We start from the raw sequence: 23,062 nt of genomic DNA, 5'->3' as shown, positions 1-23,062 counted from the left end.
ACACCTTCGCACAACCACAGCATTATATTGAAATAAAACATGCTTCTTTTGTTAGCGGATTATCACCCCCTTCAAACATAACTTCACAGAAATTATATAATGTCCAAGGACATACTGTCCAAGGGCAGTTATTATTTGGGGTTTTAGTTTATTCTTTGTCACAACCTTCATTCTTTGAAGGTTGGTTGGGAACCCCAAAACAGGTACACCGAAGTGATCACTTCCACTGAAGTGTGATGCTTTATTTGTGGAACTGGGTGTGGATGCATGTTTGTGTAATTGTGTTAATGTGTGTGTGTTACTACCCGTGTGTCAATCCACAGAATGTCCTGTATTAACAAAGCAGTGGTGTGTTTACTTGGCCCAGCTGTGTTGAGTTCTACAAGAAAACCGGATAACCCTTATATGGCTTTCGTTGGCACGTCAGAAGGACACAAACATCGCATGAATCTTTGTTCACCAACCGACAAACGTGCAGTCACTCTTATTTCAAAAAGAGTGCGTCAAGTGTGTGAGGGTGTTTTCGAGAATGCGTTTGAGTGCATGTGAGAGTGTGTGTGTGTGTGTCCATCTCCACAGGAGCACAGATACAGTCATTTCTGGAAGTCAGGTGACCTCTCTACAGGTGGTCTGGAGAATATCAACTTGATACCCTTACCCTGACCCGAGTTGTTGCATGGCAACTGTCTTTGCAGTTTATAATACATCAACGGCAGTATCTGTGAGTGCACGGCACCACATAAAGATGTTCCTGCCCTGAGTAATCTTTCAGTATCCAAATTCCCACTTTATACAATTGGCACTGACTCAATAGAATCTCATAATGTGTGTGTGTGTATGTACGTATGTACATTTGTATGCAAACTGCAGGTTAAAGTAGGCCAATCCCAGTTTCATCCAAGACACTGTGATTTATTTTATCCTCAGCCATTTGTATACTTCATGGTGCAATTCAGTTCATTTCGTTTAAATCCCAAAACTATATTGGAGTATGAGGGTTGATGCACCAGTCCCCAAACAGCACATCACATTCCGCTGTGGGAGAAGCTTGTCACTGGTCCATGTCACACATTAAACGTGAACGTGTTTCTGCAAGTATGTTTAGCTTTTTACTAGAACTGTATATAGTCTAAGTAGGTGATGACTCTATTGGGAAATTACAGAAATCAAACTGTTGGGTAATGAACAAGCATTGTTTAACGATTGGTATCTGACAAATCAGAAGTAATGTATTCGTGAACTTCAGTTCTGGCAAATAAACTTCAGTTCCAGCAAAGGACCTTAATTTGTTCCGGCAAAGGACCTTTTATATTTTATGGGACGTGGAAGATACTTTATGGATGTTGTTCTCGATTTTCTGCCAAAACCCTTAAAAGCACTTAAGGAACCATCTGAAAAATGTGTGAGACATCTGTATTACAAGTGTGAGAAGTAGTTAGCCTAACAATTTGGTTAAAAATATTTTCTTCTTGGTAAAATAAATAAAATATTATTGTTGACATTTCTGTTACCATGGGAAAAGAAACACAGAAGAAAAAATAATTATCACTGGTATTCCTGAGTCGCATTTTACAGATATTTTTTTAATTACAGCTTTTACAATCATTATTATTAGTATCATATTATATTCAATTATCATCACTACTCTTCATTATTCATATTAATTTAAATCATAACACAATTTGTTTTCAAAATGTACACATACAAGTAGCATATCGTAAATGTCCATCATTTGAAAGGTATTTACTTTTCAACCTAAAACAAAAATACAGTCAGTCTTAACTAAGTATGAAATGAACAAACAGTTCAATACATACATACACACACACATACACACACACACACAACATACATACATAAGCAGTTATCATAAAAAATGATAAAAAATAAAATACACACATTTTACAAACTCCTTACCCAAGCTTTCACATCATTAGATGATTGATATTTCTCTCACTCTAAAATGATTTGTTTTGGCATGCATATTAACACAAACGTTAATTCTCCATTTTTTTTGTTTCGTTTTTTTACAACATGGTTTTGTCATAATGCACTTCACTAATTGTCCATCTGTGTTACTGGAATTGTGCATCTCATTGTCTGTTATGGCTTACATACTGCTTCCCTGTTCTCCTCTCCCATCCTCCCGCTCCTCTGCTACCTACCATACCTAAGCTCTCACTGGCCGCTCGACACCTGCTTAGCTACTTCCATTTGATGAAAGACATCTCTCTCTCCACTGCTCAAGTCAAATAAACATTTACTATCCCAGGGAGATTGCATTCTCTTGCTCTTAATGGCCATTTCTCTTCACTTTCAATGAGAAATTGAAAAAATGTAAATATCAAGTGATTGTGTCAATATTGCCATCCCACACTCACAACTGAAGATTAACTCACAATGGGTAATGGAGTCACTTTCTACATCATCAAACAGCTTCATGCCACAACTGTGGACCAAGACAGAGACAGAGAGAGATCTTCTTCATTTTTTCTTAAATAAAAAACAGGGTTGATCCTTTTTTATGGGTGGAGGGGGACTGTAAAACAGAATGTGACACAACTGAGCATAGCAACAATCTAATTCACCTCTTTATAAGTATGTTTGCCTTTTTTTTCCGTCTGTAAACATTGTGTTGAATGTTAACCTGTAAACATTGTGGGACTTCACTGTAAACATACATTCTTAGCAGGGCCTCCTACTCACCTGATGTGCTTATCTTTTAGCAGGAATATGTTCTGACAGATGCAGCTTCACTCCGAGGACCAGTGTTGACTAAAACAGAGAGGAGATAAACCAACCATTCAAACGTCAGGAATGACACCAAGCTGCCCATGGAGTTACTGTGAAACCACGTGGATGAAAATGACCCCTGACAGACACTGAACAACAAAGGAATTCGAATACGTTGGAATAAACTGTCAGTGGTCCAACGGGTAACCAGGAGAAACTGGGTGTGGATGAAAGGAGAGACAGGTCGTGGGTCCTCACCCTCACTCTGGACCTTCCGCAGGGTGACCGAGGGGGTGGAGATGGCAGAGGCACGGAAGTTTGCGGGTAGTGTTTCCGAAGAATCCGAGGTGACTCCGCGGAGGTCCTTCTCTCTGAACATCTTCCTCCAGGAGGGGGATCTTGTGAAGGTCTTGGTGCCGTCCTGTCGGAGGAATGTGAACACATGGAAGATTAAACACAGACAGAGCATCCAATTCTTAAAGAGATCCACTGCAGGTTCCAGAAGCAAGGAGTCATTTCATGTCATTTAGTAATTTAGCAGGCGCTCTTATCCAGAGCGACATACAGTAAGTACAGGGACATTCCCCCCGAGGCAAGTAAGTAGTAGTCTACCTTATAATCAATTTAAGTTTTCTAATGATATGGGATATCAGAAATCTTAATAACCTAAATAACCTCAACCAAAACTAAACCTACTTCATCTGGCCTCCTTTCTGTTCCCATGGAGATGAGTGTATTGTATTCCTTCTCAAGGAGCTGCCGTGCCTGAGAGAGAGAGAGAGAGAGAGAGAGAGAGAGAGAGAGAGAGAGAGAGAGAGAGAGAGAGAGAGAGAGAGAGAGAGAGAGAGAGAGAGAGAGAGAGAAAGAGAGAGATAACAAGTGTTTCAAGATTATAATTAAGATTATTGAAAATGGTGCATGATTTAAATAATCTTGATCTGAAAACTGCTGTAGGTGTCCTAATAGTGATGTGCCGGACAGTGTAGTGATGAAGTCACAGTAAAATCATGTTATATATCCATTGACTTGACATGTAACTGAGTTAACGTGTCATCGGATTGGATGGTGAAAGCAGGAAGAGGAGTACCTGTGTATTCGGATTGGGTATCTGGAGCAGCAGAGCTAGGTCGGTGTAGTCAAAGGTGTCGTCTAGGGCCAGAAGAGCTCCATGAACACCACTCTCTGTCAGGTTGTCTGCAAACTCCTTCAGACCAATGGTCTGCACCCAACACATGACCCGCTCATTGGACCACACCATTACATCTGGGGGAGGAGGGCACAGCCACTGAAGTCATCAGACATATTTAAAATCATTGTGTGTGTCTGTGTGTTTGTGTGAGTGTGCACACTACTATACACGAACCAAAGCCCTTAAAGAAAATAATAACAACAATTGATTGAATCCTAAACATATGTGGAGGCCCCACCTTGGTTCTGATGCTGGCTCTCATCCCTCCTCCTCTCCAGCTCCTTCCTGTCGTAGTTCAAGCGCTTCAAGCACATAATGCCATAATGCAGACTGACCCTGAGAGACAGGCAGAGCAACTTGTCAAAGACATGACTGACAAAGCCCACACACACACACTCACATCACATACTCTCACACACACACATACTTACAAGTACATCCAAACAAAATACTGTACTAACACAAAAGAAAAATCCAGTAAATTGCATCAAAATACACTAGAAACACACAAAACACATCACGCTGTTTAAGCACATCTTTCCGTTTCAACACATTCTATTTTACTACGATTCTGAAGACTGTATCCTCCCAGATACCTGTGGAAGCTGTCCACCATTTTGAGCTGTCCTCTCAGCTCCTTCTTGGTGAGGTGGTCCAGCATGCGGGCGTCCACCAGGGACTCCATGAAGTAGGAGCGGTACTGGGGCAGGCCCAGGCTGGGCAGCCAGTCATTACCCACCCACTCATGGTTCATGTCCCCATAGGCCAGGATCTGGCGGGTAAGATCAAAGAGAAGGATGCAGGTAGAGAGTAGTGTGTGTGTGTGGGGGGAGGGGGATTGATGGGGAAACAAATGTGAAGAGGCATCAAAAAATTGAAACACGAAACATTTTAAAGTTATGAGCGAATCCTGTCCTCTGGCAGACATTCTGCCTCCACTTGTAACAAAGAATAAACTAAAATACAGACAGATCATCTTTGCAACTGCTTGGATAGTAGAATGGTTTTCCTTTTATGGCAAACGTTTATTAATACTTTTGCTTTAGTTGCTTTCCAACAAAATGTACTTACTGTAAGTCGCTCTGGATAAGAGCGTCTGCTAAATGTTAATGTGCGAGGTAAAACATCTTACCTGGTCCCAGCTAAACTCTTTCTGTTCCTTTTTGGTGAAGGGGCGGGCAAAGAGGAATAAGAGAGAAAAGGAAGAGAGATGGAGGAATGGAAGGAGAGGGGACACGTTTTTTAGGATAAATATGAGTCAGAAGAGGGTCAAAGAGAACGTAAAAAATAATAAAGGGAAGGAGAGAAGGAAGGAGAGAAGCAGGAATAGTTTGTTAGTGAATGAGAATTAGTTGGAGAAATGCTACGTTTAAATAGATTTGTAGGAAACAGTTGGGGAGAGATGCAGCCATATATGCCTAATCAGGAACAAAGACAAAAAAGGACAGTGAATCAACGTCATTTCATCTGAGTCCAGACCGACTGGTTCATTTCAAGCAAGTTGCTTCACCTGCAATCAATAATGGAACACTGTCTCCTCCTTAGGAAAGTCTGCTCTTTATGCTAATCTAAAATCCAGTTGGATTGATTTTACTGTAAACTAGTATCTCTGTGGAATTTCAGTATATTCATCTCTGATGAATTTACATTTACTGAGGGATACACATTTTGTGAAAGCTGTTCATCTAAACATGAGATGTTCAAACGTATTTTAGAGAAACTTAAACAACAAACATGCCATGTTTGACTTACTGGTTTAGTTGCAGCAGTCAAGGACTCCATCTCTGCGTGAGTCATCCAGATGTTACTGGTGGACTGTCATTGGTATGGGAGAAAAGGAAATATTTACAGAACCTTACAATTTGCATTTCTGCATTGCATAGTACACGTGCAAGTATAATATGAGTGAGTGGTTGTGACATCATGTATTTTACGTGTGTGTACAATTGGTCTTGGATTTATAACAGCCATGATGCGGTTGTAAAGGGTAAGTGTGTTTGTATTTGTTCCCCCGGTTTAAAGTGTTAGGTGGAAATGGGAGGGATATTCTGGGCACTCTCTCTTCTCTGTTGTGGACATGAGCCCAGAAAGGACTGACTTCACCAATGTGTACTATATGTGGGAGTCAGGTGGCTGAACGGTGAGGGAGTCGGGCTAGTAATCTGAAGGTTGCCAGATCGATTCCCGGCCATGCCAAATGACGTTGTGTCCTTGGGCAAGGCACTTCACCCTACTTGCCTCGGGGGGAATGTCCCTGTACTTACTGTAAGTCGCTCTGGATAAGAGCATCTGCTAAATGACTAAATGATATGTGTGCAGTAGGAGAAAGATCAGTCCGTCTGTGTCTATCTTTCTGTCTGTCTGGCAGGGTGACTTCTCCCATGAGCACACTCTCTGACTTAAAGAGTGCTAGGTGTGCTCTTAGTCTAGCCTGAAACCTGTCCAGGTTTATTGGCATGTCTGTGCGTGTGCGAGTGTGTGTGAGAGCGTGTGCGAGCGTGTGTTCGTGTGCGCGTGTGAGAGCATGTGCGAGCGTCTGTGCGTGTGTGAGAGCGTGCGAGAGCGTCTGAGCGTGTGCGAACGCGTCCATCAGAGCTCCACTCACAGAGCGAGTGCTGGCGGGGGCGGAGGGGCTGGTGAGGGACACCATCTCCTGGATGGCCAGCCGCAGCTTGAGGCGGTGCAGAGGGTTGCTGATGCCGATCTCCCTCTGGATCTCCGTGTCCGACAGGTTGGCCATGATGGCGCCGCTCTTCACGTTGGCGCGGCAGGCTGCCACGTACCAGGCGGGCATGCCCACCCACAGCTGGGAGGAGAGAGGGGACACGGGTCGGGGGGGGGGGGGGGGGGGGGGGGGGGGGGGGGGGGAACACGCTTGCATTTCAGAACACAAATCCATTCCTACGGTTCCAGTTCAGCGGAGGAGAGGAAAGGACTGGAGAAGACGGGAGAGTAGAGCTACCTCCAGCCAGGTGACCACAGTGGGGCCGTCCCAGGAAGCGAAGGGGAGACCCTGGCGACAAGCTTCTTCAAGTAGGTCATGCCTGGGACAGAGACAGAAACAACGCTCAATATCATGTCTACAGAACAGAACTCACCTGCTGTATTCCACCTCACATTACCCAATGTACAATGACTTTTACATGATGTTACACTTCATATGACATAAGGCTCAGTCTCATGTGTTCTTAATATGTCAAGAGTTTTCTGCTTGTCAGGATACAGAACAAAATCGAAGGGTTTCGAAAAAGAGAGTTCTGACTTTTTCTTGCTGCGTCGATCCTTCTCCACGGTTCCTGTCCCCATCTTGGTCAGACCCAGGGGGTCGGCAGAGCCCAGGTCATCAGACGGCGTAGAGGCTGAGGGCGGAGGTCAAAGGTCAAGAATGATACCTCGTCTCCGACATCCTACAGTACCGCTCCACATGACGTGTGTGAGTCTTCTGGACATCCTTCCCAATCGCTCAAAGATCGCTCAAAGACAACCATATACACCTCAGAATACACAGGAATGTTATGACACAATGAGTGGTGAAGTACAACTGGCAAACGGTTGCCGGCTGAGCTACTGGATGCTTGGTTTCCATTTTTTCTCCCCTAGTGAGTTTTTCTGGGAGTTTTTCCTTGTCTTCCTTGAGGGTTTAGGTTGGTTGAGAGGCAGTTCTATGGGCGTATGTGAAGCCCTCAGTGACATTGCTTGTACAAATACGAATTCATTTGGATGTGATTTACCCAGAGAAGCAGACTCCCTGCCGGGCCCTCCCATCCTGCCCTTCTCCTTCTTCCCAAACAGCCGACCGATGGAGGACTTGATACTCTTCTTCTTGCTGGCTTTGTGGAGAGAATCCTGACTACTGGTGGTGACACCGTCAGCAGAAAGACTAGTATGAACAATCAACAACCAAACAGAGATAGCAAAACATCACTACAGCGCATCAAGGGACACGGTTTGGTCTACTGAATGCTCACGGCCTGAAAACATTATCGACTTTATAATAACTTCTAACAAAACAATGACATTAATGTTTTTTTTTCATACCTGAACTATTTTTTGTGTTTTAAGGAAGTCAGACACATTTCGAAGGACGTTTGGTCATTGTTTTAACAATTAAACTGTACCTGCGGAATTCGCGGTGATCATCCAGCCCTGCTCCTGGGTGTGTGTGAGTCATTCTGTCCAATCGCAGGGCGCGAGGGACTGGGGGAGGGGTGGAATCAATCAGAGCCAAAGCCCTGCAGTCATCTCCCTCTTTGCTATTCTGTAACAACCATAAATATCCAGTTTAGCCCAGCAGAAACCTATTTTTCTTGCTTTGTTGCTTTGTCTCTAATCACAAAAACAATCAATTGTGAAGAACCTTTTAAGATTTGATGCACTTTGGTGACAGTCGCACATACCTCCTTCAGACACCAACACAAACAAAATACACTCCCATCCTTAACACACATACATTATACTACACACACACACACACACACACACACACACAGACAAGCACTACAGGAGCAGCATTCAGGTGTGTGGGGGTACCTGTCTGTCTGTTTCTCGAGCAGGGGAATGCGGCAGGCGGGGGGTGGAGTGGCCAGAGCTGGGAGGTGAGGGGGAGGCCAGGGTGGAGGAGGTGAGGGAGGGGGTCATGTAGCCCCTCCCCAAGCTGTCTCGCCCCCCGCCCAGCGACGACGGCGGAAGAGGTGAGGCGTCCAGGGCCACGCTGCTGACCCGGCTCTCAATCTCCTCCGCCCTCAGCTCTGTGCTCTCCTTCTCCTCCTGTATCAGCCTGGGAGAGGAGAGGAGGGAAAAGGAAGGAGAGGAGAGGGAGGAGAGGAGAGGGAGGAGAGGCAGGAGAGGAGAGGCAGGAGAGGAGAGGAGAGGAGAGGAGAGGAGAGGAGAGGAGAGGAGAGGAGAGGAGAGGAGAGGAGAGGAGAGGAGAGGAGAGGAGAGGAGAGGCAGGAGAGGAGAGGAGAGGAGAGGAGAGGAGAGGAGAGGAGAGGAGAGGAGAGGAGAGGAGAGGAGAGGAGAGGAGAGGCAGGAGAGGAGAGGAGAGGCAGGAGAGGAGAGGAGAGGCAGGAGAGGAGAGGAGAGGGAGGAGAGGCAGGAGAGGAGAGGCAGGAGAGGAGAGGAGAGGCAGGAGAGGAGAGGAGAGGCAGGAGAGGAGAGGAGAGGAGAGGAGAGGAGAGGAGAGGAGAGGAGAGGCAGGAGAGGAGAGGCAGGAGAGGAGAGGAGAGGAGGGAAAAGGCAGGAGAAGAGAGGGAGGAGAGGAGAGGCAGGAGAGGAGAGGAGAGGAGAGGAGGGAAAAGGCAGGAGAAGAGAGGGAGGAGAGGAGAGGCAGGAGAGGAGAGGAGGGAAAAGGCAGGAGAAGAGAGGGAGGAGAGGAGAGGAGAGGGAGGAGAGGCAGGAGAGGAGAGGAGGGAAGAGGCAGGAGAGGAGAGGAGAGGAGAGGAGAGGAGAGGAGAGGAGAGGAGAGGAGAGGAGAGGAGAGGAGAGGAGAGGAGGGAAGAGGCAGGAGAAGAGAGGGAGGAGAGGCAGGAGAGGAGAGGAGAGGAGAGGAGGGAAGAGGCAGGAGAAGAGAGGGAGGAGAGGCAGGAGAGGAGAGGAGAGGAGGGAAGAGGCAGGAGAAGAGAGGCAGGAGAGGAGAGGAGAGGAGGGAAGAGGCAGGAGAAGAGAGGGAGGAGAGGAGAGGAGAGGAGAGGAGAGGAGAGGAGAGGAGAGGAGAGGAGAGGAGAGGAGAGGAGAGGAGAGGAGAGGAGAGGAGAGGAGAGGAGGGAAGAGGCAGGAGAAGAGAGGCAGGAGAGGAGAGGAGAGGCAGGAGAGGAGAGGAGAGGAGGGAAAAGGCAGGAGAGGAGAGGGAGGAGAGGCAGGAGAGGGAGGAGAGGAGAGGCAGGAGAGGGAGGAGAGAGGAGAGGAGAGGAGAGGAGAGGAGAGGAGAGGAGAGGAGAGGAGAGGAGAGGAGAGGAGAGGAGAGGAGAGGAGAGGAGGAGAGGACAGGGAAGAAGGAAGAAGGGAGGAGACAGGAAAGGAAAAGATAGGAAAATTAAAATTAAAATATAGACAGAAAGGAACTGAATCATCCATTGCAAACATGATGAAAAATGACTCTATATACATGATAAAATGATGACAGATAGACTCAACATACATGATATCTGAGTAATACACCTCCCCTCAAATAAGTCTGAACTGTGAATTCAGTGGAATATCTACGCAACAAGTTGGTCCTGTTCCATCTCATATCCGCTTCGTCACCCTGAGGAGAAGACCTGGCCACATACTTGATCTCCTTGTTGATGGCTTCCAGCTGCTCCTGCAGCATGATGGCCAGTGTCTGGACGTCCGTCTGACCGCTGGGCGACAGCAGCTCCGAGCCAAACAAGGTCTCCCGGTCCTCCTCCTCGTCTGAGCAGCCCCCCTCCACGCCCCCGTCAAACCCGGGACCCATCATGGTGCCACTGTCCCACTCCCCGTACTGCGCCAAAAGGAGGGGGGGAGGGGGGTACCACGTAACGAAGAGAGAGAAAAACAAAAGGGAGAGAGTTGAAGACGGAAAGACAGCTACTTCTCTGAGAAAACAAACAACGCTTTTTGGACGTCCTTGTTAATACAAGGACGGAAACACCTCTTTTCAAAACCGGAGCACCAGTTGCAGCAGGCTGATAGGTGCCGGCTGATGAGGTCACCCTCTCACCTTGTTGCTGTCATCCCTGGGGGGAGCCCATCGGCCGCGGTGGGCCCGGCGGACCACCACCCCACCGGAGGAGTTGCCGTAGCCGGCTGGGAGAGAGCCTCCGCCCTGGGGGTAGCGCAGCTCCGAGGCACTCCCTGGAAGAGATCTTCGAAAAAGGGTGGATGGCAGTGAGCTGACGCTGCCCGCCCTACAGAGTTTGTGAGATTCAAAACGGAAGCGCTTTGTCAAATCACATTTGTCCTGCTTACAGACAATGCCCCCCCCCCCCCCCCCCCCCCCCACCCTTTTCCTCAATCATCGGTGTGAGATTAAGATAAAATAAGGAACGTTTCAGTTCTGACGCTTCACTCGTAATCTTTTCTCTTTCGGAAAACAAAGCACAAAAATACATGCATAACAATAAAAACATTTAAATAATCTAAGAACCATTATCACTGTGGCCTTAAGGGCAACAACTGTTGCTTTGATGTCAATAGTTACTTTACTCTCAAACGATTGCATAAACAAATAAATAGAGAGATAAAGTATTGTGTTGGCGTGAAAAACAGAGAGGGCACAGTTAGCATCCTCCAGCAGTAGCACACAGCTATACTTTCCTCTTGGGAAAAACACAAATAAGTATTTCTTTGGATAGTTGTATAGAATATATGTTTATAAATACCCTTGCAGCTCCATGTTGGCTAACCTGGAGTAGCAGGAGCCAGGCCGGCCCCTCAGCTGGTCCAGCTCCAGCTGGATCCTCTCCAGCTCAGCTATGAGCTGGTCCTGGGGTCACAGGGGGAGACAGGGGGGTGGACACAGGGAGGGTCACAGGGGTGAACATGTCTGGACGTTATATTCAAGTAAAGCAGCCTCCACATGTTTACATCAGACATGTTGAGTTATTTTCCCCCACATTTTTGAGTTCTAAATCAAGCATGAGATCATGATAATAGGTGAATAACTGAACTCCCCGGTTGCGTTTGTGTGTCTTCTCCTGTCTGCTGATGTATTATATTTGGCCTTCCCAACTTTCAGACACGGATCAGTGCTTTTACATGGGTGGCACTTCAGTGCATGGGAGCATGTTTTGGTCTTGTTTGTGACACACAATAAGTTTCAGCTGGACTTTTTCTAATATTACTATGAACAAGGAGCCAATCTCAAATCCTTGTGTTTATCTACAAATATGAAAAACAGTAGTAGTGTAGACATGACATTTTATTAATTTAGCGTTTATCCAAAGCGAAACACCATGATGATGGCATTAGAAGGCCATACGAGAGGTTTCTTTACCTTGTTCGCAAGAAGATCATCTTGAATTTTCTTCATGTTAGATAACTCCTCTGACAGAGCGTTCTAGAAGGAGATATAACAATAAGCTGTTTACACAGTGCAATCACTTCATAAGTACTGAAGAATGATTGTTTGCGTTACGACCTGTCTTATATGGAAGTCAGTCTCATCTTTTCTACCTTCTCCTCCAGAGCAGCCATTCTCTCTTTAAGGTGGAGCTGCAGCCTCTCGTTTGACTCAGACAGCAGCTTATCCACCGTGTCTGAAAGGCGTTTGTTGTGTTCGTCATTCATTTTCTCTCTCTGTCTTGCCTATAAAGAACAAAAGGAAGAATCAAGGTAAAGATTTACGAATGAATTGACAAAACATAGAGAAGATTGGTTTTATATTGTCTAAAATGGCAGGCGCTGAATTATGCAGAGGGGAAGATGGCTCCATTACTCTCTGTAGCTCCTGGTTCTTCTCCTCCAGTTGTGCCTCCATTTGCCTCAAACGCTCCTCAAAGTTTCCATGGCGTTCCTCAGCCTACATAAGCAGGGGAGAGAGAGAAGAAGAAAAAGGGAGACAGAGAGAGAGATGGAGAATAGAGAAAGGGGATAGAAAGAGACAGAGGAGGAAAAAGAGAAAGACGTATAAGTTCAAAGGAAACAGAGAAGAAAGAGTGAGAGTAAATGAGAGAGTCAAAGAGAGAGTGGTGGAGAGAAAGAGAGAGAGAGAGAGAGAGAGAGAGAGAGAGAGAGAGAGAGAGAGAGAGAGGGAGACAGAGACAGAGAGAGAGAGAGAGAGAGGGAGAGAGACAGAGAAAGAGACAGAGAGAGAGAGAGATAGAGAGAGAAAGAGATAGAGAGATAGAGAGAGAGAAAAAAGATTCGACAGAGATGGACGGGGGGGGGGGGGGACTACTCAGTTGAGATGTGTGATCTCCATAGTGGTGTCCCAGGTCGCCACGTTGACCTCAGTGGCAGTTTACCTTGTTGAGTGCAGCCACTCTCTGTGCCAGCTGGGCTTCCACCTCTGGCAGGGTCTCTGCCCTCTGCAGGGTCTGCTGCAGCTTCTGTTTAGCATCGTCCAGGCGCTCCTGGAGCTGACGGTTCTTCTCTTCGCTCTGCACACACACGCACACACACACGCGCACACACACACATATGTATTTTAAAAGAAGACCCCACGTCTGAGAGCTCGTGTCTCCTGGTAACCATGCCGATGACACTAACACTGCCATCATTGGTAACCCTGCTAACAGTGCTAATACTTCTAATGCTGATAAAATTACTAATGCTACAAACACTAGTAATGTTCTTAGTGCTAATACCGCAAACAAAGCTAATATAAGGCTACTGCTGTGTCTAACTGAAGCTAATATAAGGCTACTGCTGTGTCTCACTGAAGCTAATATAAGGCTACTGCTGTGTCTCACTGAAGTTTGGATTTGCAAGTTAATCGGGTTTTGGATGAACATCTTTTTTGTTTTTGTAATCAATCAAAGTCATATAACATGGAAGCTAATCGTTATGTTCATGGGCCAACGACTCACCTGTCTGTGTAGTGACTCCTTGCTAGCGAGCTCATTCTCCAGCTTGTCTTTGATGTCGTGCAAGGACGTAGCTTCTCTCTGAGCACTGAGGTACCTGTGGACATGGACATAAAGATTTGGTCATTTCGGGGACACATATTAAACCCAATACAATATGTTGCCTCTGCTGGCTTATAGAGATAGCACTAAACTAACAACACATTTTTATATCCTAATGTACACACTAATTGAAATGATTGCTTAATCTAGGCCTAAGTAGGGACAGTCTTCCAGACATATATTAGGCTTAATCCCAGACTAAGAGCATCAGAAGATACTCTCTATTAGTCATTAAATTACATCCAACCCCTAGTACAAACACTGTCAGGCCCTCACGCTGGGCCAATACAAAACTGTTTGCACAGAAAGGAACCCTGGGAAACAGGAAGTGTTTTCACACCTGTGTGGCACCTTCGCGTATAACAAGCACAGCCACATACAGGAGTTTAACATGAGAGTTGGCGGGGTAGTGGCGTGTGAGAAATCCTCCTAGCATGTGTTGAGACCACAGTCGAGCCTGATGAACAGCCAGATATTCACCTGCGTTCTAGTGTGGTAATCCTCTCCTCCATGTCCTCTCGTTGGCACAAGGCCTTCAGGCACAGAAGACATTTTGTGGTGAATGATGGTGAGTCCATGATCCAGAGTATATCATCATTTTGTGAATGTTTTGGGGGGTTTTGTACTCAAAAATTATACAGGACACATGTTTATTTTGGGTTGAAGGCTAGGCATGCCTATTATGTTTAACCTTAACAACAGGGTTATGGTTAGCTGTGATCCTAACCCTAAACCTGCTACCACACCTAACCCTATCCCCGTTTTAGGACGAGAGTCGGGGCAAGCCGTAACCCTAACCCTAAAGATCTTAACCTTGTGTGTGTATAGTAGAAGTATGTGTAGCAGGGGGGGTAAGGATGAGCCCATTGGAAGGCCTTGCCCAGGAACAGACTGGCACAACAGACCTCCTTCACGTCCCTCTGGAGCTTCTGATTGGCTTCCTCCGACTTCGTCACCTCCCTCCTAGCGGCTGCAAGCTGTTCCTCTATTTCCCCCACCTGACGTGGAACACAGACGACATCTCAATACATCCGTTTTAGAATGATGACCGTTTAGGTTCCGACCGCATTTTGGCAACTGGTGTGGTCGGTTATTGTGTTTTGTTCAAATTAAAATGGGGTAATTGACTTTACATTTAAAATCCTTGTGCCAGTGTTTATGGAGCCGTGCATTTGACTCAGCAGCTGCAATACTCTAACTGTCCACAAGAGGGATAAGGGGAAATGGGTTCCACCAGTCTCACAGCCCCTGCCCATAGTAGTACTGTTCTCGTCCATAGGGTGCGGGCTTGTCACACGGAACGCTGGTTGCTTCTTGTATGGTGGATTATGTGTGAAATTGGGGCAGCTGACCTGTGTTACTTTTGGAACTTCTCCATTTCTGCCTTTTTCTGTTTGACTCTGAGTTGTCTCCTGACTGGGTTATGTCTCTCCTCTTCTCCATTTCCCCCCAGCTCTCGATTCAGTTATTCATCTAAATCTACTCTCTCTCTCTCTCTCTCTCTCTCTCTCTCTCTCACATGCTCTGTCTCCCTCTCTCCGTCTCTCTGTCTCACTCACCTGTCGACACATGAGGGCCAGTCTCTCTTTCAGCTGAGAGAGCTCTGCTCTCTGTCGCTCGATCTCTCCTTCTCTCTGCCTGTCGACCTCTCCCTCATCCAGGCCGGAGGAGGGGCCATTGGGTAGACGCTAATGTGATGAGGGTGATGAAGGGTAGAAGAAATGGGAGCAATGGAGAAAGAAACATAAGTCAAAACCAGAAATAAGAAGACAGGTGTGTGTGAACATGAAACACAATGAAATGTCCTTTATAGAGCACGTTTAGACACCATGATACCCATATAAGTACGTTAGTCACTTTGGGACTCTAACACACACAACACTGGAACCGGCATGCATAAAACCCTCCCTTACATCTTTCCCGCTGTCCAACCCTTGCTGTCGTCTTTTAATTTGGTCTCTTAAAGAGATTACCTGTGAGAAACACACATGGAAAACAACGGAATGAAGCCTTGTTCTCGGCTGGGTATAATGAAGCAGTGCCATGTTTACTGTGGACAGCGATGGTGGTGGGTGACTGTTTGGCTTGTACCTCTTGTGAAGACGATGCCAGCTGATCCTCTAACATGGACACCCTCTCCAAGGCCACGCGAAGCCTTTCCCGGACCTGCAGACAGGGAGCAAGCGTTACCCTCTCTGGACGTTAGCTCGTTCGCTACACCAGTTAGAGCACAGTTGTGAAAAGAGCCAAAATGGCTGCCGCCAGCCAGTTGCTCACCTTCTCGTCCAGAGCCTTGTGGTGCTCAAACAGAGACTTGAGGGCTTTGAGGACCTCCACCTCGCTGGACACCCCTGCAGGAGACTGGTTCTGTCGCTTCACCACCGTCATCCTCAGACTACGCTCGTGTCGAGACACGAGGCACTCCAGGTGCTCCAGCAACAACTGTGGAACAGAGACAGAGAGGTTGAAAGAGAGACAGAGAGGTTGAAAGAGAGACAGAAAGGTTGAAAGAGAGACAGAAAAGTTGAAAGAGAGACAGAAAGGTTGAAAGAGAGACAGACAGAAAGATAGAGGGAGGGAGGGAGCGAGACGGAGAGAGAGTGTAAGGTTGAAAGAGAGACGGAAATAGAGAGGTGAAGTGAGGATGAGCAATGAAGAAAAAAAGAAGATTGGAAGAATGGAAGTAGGGGAAATAGAGGATGAAACAGAAAGTGATGGATTGCAGGTGGAAGAGAGAAAAGAAGAAAGGGGGGAGGGCAGATGCAGGGCGATTCACAGGCAGAAGAAAGAGGGGGAAGGAGCAGAGAAAGTGAGATGAATAGAGGCATGCAGATAAGATGCAAAGGGGTAGGGGATAATGTGGAGGAGTAAAGTAGGGTCAGGATGAGAAGAATGTTTTAGACAAAGTGAGGAAAGGAAAAAAATGGAAGAAACAGGAAGTATTCCCACGTCATTGTGAGAAAGGCAAAAAATGAACATGGCCGATCGACGTCTTACACGCGTGTTGTTCCTTTCCGCCTTAAGCTCAGCAATCTCCTCCTCCCTCTCCAGGAGCTGCTCCCGGCAAACATTCAGCTCCTTAGTCAGCACAGCAAACTCCTGTAGAACACAGCAGACGTGTTCAGCAGCATTATGAACAACCTGTTCTGGCCTACCCCAACGCGTCTCCCCAACGGGACCTCGTTTCATCCCGGTACACAGTCACTTTCAGAAGCATGACCAAACACACACACACACACTCGCTCAGATACAGAGAACACACCTAACGTATACAAAAAAAAGAACACAGAAAAGGCAACTCACACACAAAACACAGACTGACACACACAGCAAATGTCCCCTCACGATGCTGTAAATGTGTATAGGAGACTAGGGGAACGTAAACATGCGTCGTCAACCAGGCCGTGGACCCACACAGTCTACTCAGTCATTCTCAAGCTCAGCCTCCTCTGTGAACTGGCAGGCATGGATTACATCACACTATTACACAATGATACTGCACTGGAATGCACAAGAGAGGCAAGAAACGCAGCACCAATATGTCATTTACAACCCTTTGGGGAGTACACCCCCCCCCCCCCTCCCCAACCTCCAAACTGCTCTTCAGGGCTTTTTGAAAATCCCCTCCAGGTTTAATTCAATCACCCCACTGCTACAGAACCCAGACAGTGCACGTACACGTCCTTTCCCATGCCTCCTACAGAGAAAAAATCGTAGGGTTTTCGTAGGGCCCATGTGTGGCACCTTCTCAGGCTTAAAAAGACTACAACTACCACATCTGACACCGTTCAGGCCAGAGACCAGAAGCAGGTATCCTAAACACATGACGCTCGACAGAGGGAGGTGGGAGCAGAGATGGGAGAGGAAGAAAGGAGGCGGGAGGATGGCGGAGGGATATCCAGATGGTGACACAGTGGGTACACTGGCTCCGAGCCTTCTGGGATTGTTTCTTGTTTGGATAGGGGTCAGCTCAGTTGGCATCTCATGTTACCTTATCATTCTGTTTTTTATTTTATCTCCCACACGATAGCCGTGGCCATCGGGCGCCGTTCAGTCGACTGCAATCGTGTAGTGCTTCCTCCGCACACTACTGTAGCATGCAACCATATGGGCTTTAACATGGATATGGGTGACAGGTTGGTATGAGGACCAATTCCATAATTAGACTGTAATATTCCACTGCGGTTCAGTAAACAAAGAAATGTATGACATGAGACGATGTAACGGTGATTTTACTTTCATTAACAGTTTGAGTTGAGAGTTCAAGCCTAAGGAGAGAGCCAGTCACATTGCACAATTTACAAGAGACACAGTATACTATGTCACTCTCAAGCATTTAGATCGTTATAGAAACACTGCAGCTAACTGAAACAACAAATGTATTCCCTTCCTACTAGGAGTTGAACAAAAAGCACAAAGAAAACGCTGAGCTGTGAAGCCGAAAAACTAAAGGATGCACAAGCACAATTCCTCCCATCTCATCTGTAAGCACAATATGAACGCAGATACGGGATTCTGTAGACGCAGAGTTGACGTCCCATTTATACTACAGTCACTGTGCTGTAAAGGTTGCTATAAATGTGTCAGTACTGTACTTTCCCTGACCCAGCATTGCTTTTCAAGTCACTCTCGCTATCTCTCTCTTTATTTCTCTCAGTCTGCATACATACTGCATAAGCACGCATAAACACCCCCACACACACACACACACACACACACACCCACTCTCACACACACACTGGGTGCCGTCTGGGGGTCGTACCTGTGGCAGGGCGATGGAGAGTTGTCTCGAAAGGGAGTCCTTCTCGTGGCCTAGCTCGCGGAGCCGAAGCTGAGCCGTGCCCAGGCAGTCCTGAGTCTCCCTCAGACTCTCCAGCAGACGCTCCCTCTCCGTCAGCATGTTCACCATCAGGGACTCCAGGTTCCCCGTGCTGCCCCCTTCGTCCCCTCCGCTCCTCGACTCCCTTCCGCCGTAGCCCCCTCCTCCCATGGCACCCCCGGGCCCTCCGACCCCGGTCCCGGCCGGAGAGGATGGGCCCCCACCCGTGCCGCCGCGCCCGTCCTCCGAAATGGTGGGCATCACCTCACACATCATCATGAGATCGGAGTGTGTGTAGCGAGAGTCCAAGAGAAGGCTGATAATCCCAGGATTGTGTGTGTGTGTGTGTGTAATAGGTTTGTCTGTGTGTCCTGATTTTTTCTTCAGTTCAGGTGTGTTGGTGTTTATGTGGGTGTATAACTACCTTTTGATGTCTCTCACCTCACTTGTGAGTCGTGCTTTGTGTACGCCTGTCTCATTTCTGACAGAAATGACGATGTATCAAATTTAAATCATTGAATTTTTTGCTTTTAAATACAGCATTCCTTATTTTTCCTTATTTCATATGATCTAACTTGTCTTCTTAAAACCGACAAACAGCCCACTAAAAACTAATAGTGCATCAACCTCGACGACTAACAGGAAGTAAATATGCGCTCTTCTGTCCAAAGAGGAAGATGCAACCATCTATCTAGGGCCAACTGGCCTGTGGTTGTCTGGGATTGGTTGAGGATGAGGAAGGGGAGGGGCCAGAGGGAAGGGAGAGAAGGCAGGCCTCCTATCTGGGTCCACTGGTCGGGTCGTCACGGCACCGGGAGCGCTGGCTGAAAGAGAGACGAAGCCATGTTAGATCCACTCCAGTAAACACTACTGTACATACAGTTGGAGAGAGAGAGGAGCAAGCAAACAGTAGGAGACAACAGACCAGGGGAATACCGTCAGTGTTGAAGACAAGGAGCTGGTTCCACGTGACTGACATAGCACTATCTCACACTGTAAACCGTTGGGCAAAACAGCAGCACTGTCACATAGTAATGATACCAAACAACACATTTACAACCATAGTCCTGTGTGAATGTATTCTTTTTACACATCTCTTATAACTGTAATAAGGTTTCAAATATATCAAACTGGTCAAATGTCTTGATGTCCATTATACCTTTACTATAGATTTTATATTACTTATTATCGTCAGGTATTATCAAGCTATTGAAATGGAGTAGAGCTTTAGCTGAAGAGTCCAAAAGGTCACCCAATTGTCCTGCATCTATTAACAAAGAACACAACCTTTCCACTGTTTCCATCCAGGACCAATGTGTTGTCAATCTACCCATCCTCCTCTGTAGCAACTGTACGGTTGTCAGTAGGTTCAAAGGTCAGGAGAAAAACAAACCCTAAACACTGGCATCTGTGTTCCATTCCCACACTCGTTAGTTATATGCCATTTTGTGGATAGGTAAGTAAAAAGGAGGGTTAGGGAGTGGTAACAGGAGCTGATAGTGAAAGGAGAAACACGAAGCACATCTATTGCACATGTAGGGATGAGGCAGGCACCGTGACATCAGTCAGTTTTAACTAAAATCATCCCATTTATCCGCACCTTTGAGGTAACAAAACGCCAGACTGGTCTCCTGTCACACTTCAGTGCCGGCAGCAAACACACTGATGAAAACCCAGCCTGTCAATGTGAAAGCAAAACGACACCATGGATACACAGAAGCTGCTCAGCATAGCAAAAATATGACATCCTTTTACAGTAGAACCCAGGCCCAACCCTAACTATACGGACTAGGGTCCTGACCAAATCCCATCCTTCAGATAGGACCCAGTCCCTCTCTTCTCTCTGCCTCTCTCCAAAGCTGATATTGTACATGTAGGCCTACAGTGCAGTGCTGTGAGTTATTACAACACATGGCACTTGCAGGAATCAAACCAGAATCCTTAGCAGTAGACTTGATGTGTGCTTATGCCTGGCTGTACAGTGAAATACTGATCGTTATCATCTGACTAGTCCCGTCAGGTGGAGATGACTATCTCTAGTTCAACAGACGAAACTTGAAGCGACATGATGGGTTTAAACCAATAAAGACCCTCCATGTGTAGACCTGCGTCAGTGGAGGGCTGAATGAAAACCCTATACATTAACCCTATACATTATCACGTTACATAAAAAGAGCAAACAAAACGAGGCTCTTTTCATGCTTATCTTTCAGGCTACATTTAAGCGGTAGCCTATTTTATAAGGCATTGTATTTATTAACCTAGCCTACAACAGCATGTTGACAACAGTAATATACTAGACACTGGAAAATGTATTTGGTACTATTAAGATGATTACTGTGTCTGTAACTACCACAACTATCATCCTCGTGATCTGAACCCACATCCGTTAGCCCTCTCTTATTGCTGTCATAGTTATTACCTTCCCATACAGCAAGCTAGCCTAGCTCCTGGTTGCCAACACCAATTAGGACAGGGTCCTCAATGTGCAAAAAAACTAAAATAGAGTCGACAGTGTATTAATTTAGAAACAAAACTGCCGAGAGAAAGGAAGAAACAGAGAGAGTCGAAGCTGCAAACATAGCAGTTCACCAGACATTGGGGCGGGGAAGTGTGGCTGCGGGCTCTCTACTGTCGAGTATGAAAGAAATTGGGGTTCGAGCGGGTTCAGCGTTCATTTCTCTAATACGTTACCAACAAAACAGCAATATGCCAGGTTATAATATGTGTAATGACCGTCAGGGCGGAGGTTTGAAGCTAACATTAAATTGTCTTTGCACACCACAAAACCATGTCTCAAAGCACGAAAAGCGTCATTAGAATCAATATCTGATTGTCTGCAGCTGGGTAGACAGAATGCAAGAAACGAAACACGCATCGTTAGTGTGTCCATAAGATCTAGGCTACTATTCAAATTAAAAGATTAGCTACCTCCAGGCCTGAATCCATGGAGGAAAAAGAACACTCGATAAAACACAAACACACACACACACACACATACCCACACTTCAGCAATTCAGCCCTCTGCTACATTCTTATTAACAGTGCAAATATACCGCGCGCTGATATTGTGCGGTGGTCTCTCCATCTTTTCAAAAAATCACTGAAACGTTCAAGAAAGCATCTGAGAGAGAAGCTAATTCGAACGTTAACTCATATCATGGCTTAGCCAATAATCTGTTAAGGCAATGGAGAAACGCACATTAGAAAGCTATGATCCAATAATGCACACGTTTCTATATGTGGGCCTGCATCAGCCTACCATTATCTGATAATAAAACTGCAAATTACGAATTTGTTCAACTCAATGGCCCAGAAGACGCGATATGCACAACGAGACACATGACAGTTGATTAGGGTGGAAAAAAAAGAATTAAAAAAAGAAAAGCTTTACAGGCGATAGCCGTGCAGTCACAATAATCTAGGCTGTGCGTATACATGTTAATGTTTCAGAACCACCCCCCCCCCCCCCCCCCCCCCCCCCCCCCCATTTCTCTCTATCTCTCTCTCTCTCTATCTCTCTCTCTCTCTCTCTCTCTAGGTACCTCACCTAACTGTATGCAAACGGGAACGAGCGCGCGCGCCCTAAATAAATCGTGGTGTGTGTTGCTAACGCACCTGTCAATACATTGACATACCAAGCGTTGCATCCTTTATGTTATTTCATTACATCCCTGCAAACCACTGTATCACCTCTATCCTTGATAACACTACATACGTGACAAATACACGGTTATGCACTAACTAACAACATTTACGCACGCATTTGCACGGTGCCATTAAGACATGAATGTTTCCTCGTTTCATGCCATAAAAATTGGGTTGCAAGGGGCGGTGGAAGTCCCATCCTTACCATAGTCATCGCGCGGAGCCCATATTGTCCTAATCTACCGTTAGATTTTTCTTGGGTCCATCTCCGCGTATTTCGCTTCAGTGCCCCAGTGTTTTAGAAAAACCCGGATATATGTTTCTCCCCTGTCTCTTTCCTTTCCACATGTAAACGGCATAAGGGAGCAGGGAGCAACGCTTCACCACCTCACCATAGCCTCCCCCTCAGCCGGATTGGAAGGTAATGGGTCTTAAAGAAACATTCTCTCAGCATTCTCCGCATCTCTCTGTGATTTACCCACACACACAACCATACACACACAAACGCACACTTACACAACCACACACACAGACACACACAAGCCAATCAAAGACCTGATTGATTATACAGTAAATGAGATAAATACAGGTGCACACTTATGGACATAGGTTTTACTATAACCACCAAAATATGTAACCCCATCACATTATATTCTTTACAACCATAAAAATGATTTTGTCTGTTTAATTAGTGTCTCCAATATGCTCCTGTCATATCGTGTATTTGCATGTGGTATGTAACAATTCACATTATATCCTTGACATTCTTGGGAAGTAACACAATTGAAAAAATGTCAATTCTGGCACTAAACCTATTGATGTTTATCCAGTTAACATGAGAGCCTGTGCTTCAACCTTTTTAAGTCTAGTTCTGTCCATTCTTTTTTGGTAGATTTGGAAGAACATGTATTTTTGTGTTGTTCTTTTTTGTGCAATATTATCTGCATTTTATGTCGGACCAAAACATAATCTAATCATGAGAAATAACATCTTTTTTTTTTTACCAGGTGCCTAGCAACCAAGTGAATTCTGTGATCATATGATAAATAAGCGTCTTGACCTTTTGACGTTTTATGTTGTATC

At 46.0% G+C, this 23,062-nt stretch overlaps 1 protein-coding gene across 1 annotated transcript; it reads right to left on the bottom strand.

Annotated features, from left to right (window-relative positions):
* Nucleotides 1-1,562: 1,562 nt before the first annotated feature.
* Nucleotides 1,563-22,465, bottom strand: LOC124475432 (liprin-alpha-3-like). Its single transcript, XM_047032031.1, has 32 exons — nt 22,185-22,465; nt 18,275-19,155; nt 16,510-16,611; nt 15,790-15,954; nt 15,604-15,678; nt 15,426-15,485; nt 15,072-15,200; nt 14,418-14,510; nt 13,993-14,045; nt 13,414-13,507; nt 12,850-12,984; nt 12,321-12,404; nt 12,059-12,190; nt 11,880-11,942; nt 11,266-11,369; nt 10,605-10,791; nt 10,192-10,385; nt 8,453-8,699; nt 8,041-8,180; nt 7,654-7,802; nt 7,185-7,281; nt 6,885-6,966; nt 6,528-6,728; nt 5,675-5,737; nt 5,055-5,081; nt 4,519-4,694; nt 4,161-4,258; nt 3,821-3,996; nt 3,430-3,498; nt 2,992-3,154; nt 2,707-2,775; nt 1,563-2,539 (listed from the first exon to the last, which is right to left on the bottom strand). Exons 2-31 carry the CDS (start codon nt 18,608-18,610, stop codon nt 2,723-2,725), a joined length of 3,747 nt encoding a protein of 1,248 aa, XP_046887987.1. The 5' UTR covers nt 18,611-19,155; nt 22,185-22,465; the 3' UTR covers nt 1,563-2,539; nt 2,707-2,722.
* Nucleotides 22,466-23,062: the final 597 nt, after the last annotated feature.

This window comes from Hypomesus transpacificus, chromosome 13 (genome assembly GCF_021917145.1).
Source record: "Hypomesus transpacificus isolate Combined female chromosome 13, fHypTra1, whole genome shotgun sequence".
In the NCBI taxonomy this organism is placed as follows: domain Eukaryota; kingdom Metazoa; phylum Chordata; class Actinopteri; order Osmeriformes; family Osmeridae; genus Hypomesus; species Hypomesus transpacificus.
The sequence above is the reverse complement of the archived record's forward strand: the minus strand, read 5'-3'. Positions and strand labels throughout refer to the sequence as shown.

Coding starts and splice junctions, on each gene's coding strand:
- LOC124475432 (XM_047032031.1), bottom strand. CDS start 18,610: ATGATGATGTGTGAGGTGATGCCCACCATTTCGGAGGACGGGCGCGGC. Junction 15,955..16,509: donor CGGAAAGGAACAACACGCGT/GTAAGACGTCGA, acceptor TCTGTTCCACAG/TTGTTGCTGGAGCACCTGGA. Junction 6,967..7,184: donor GATCGACGCAGCAAGAAAAA/GTCAGAACTCTC, acceptor TCTCTGTCCCAG/GCATGACCTACTTGAAGAAG.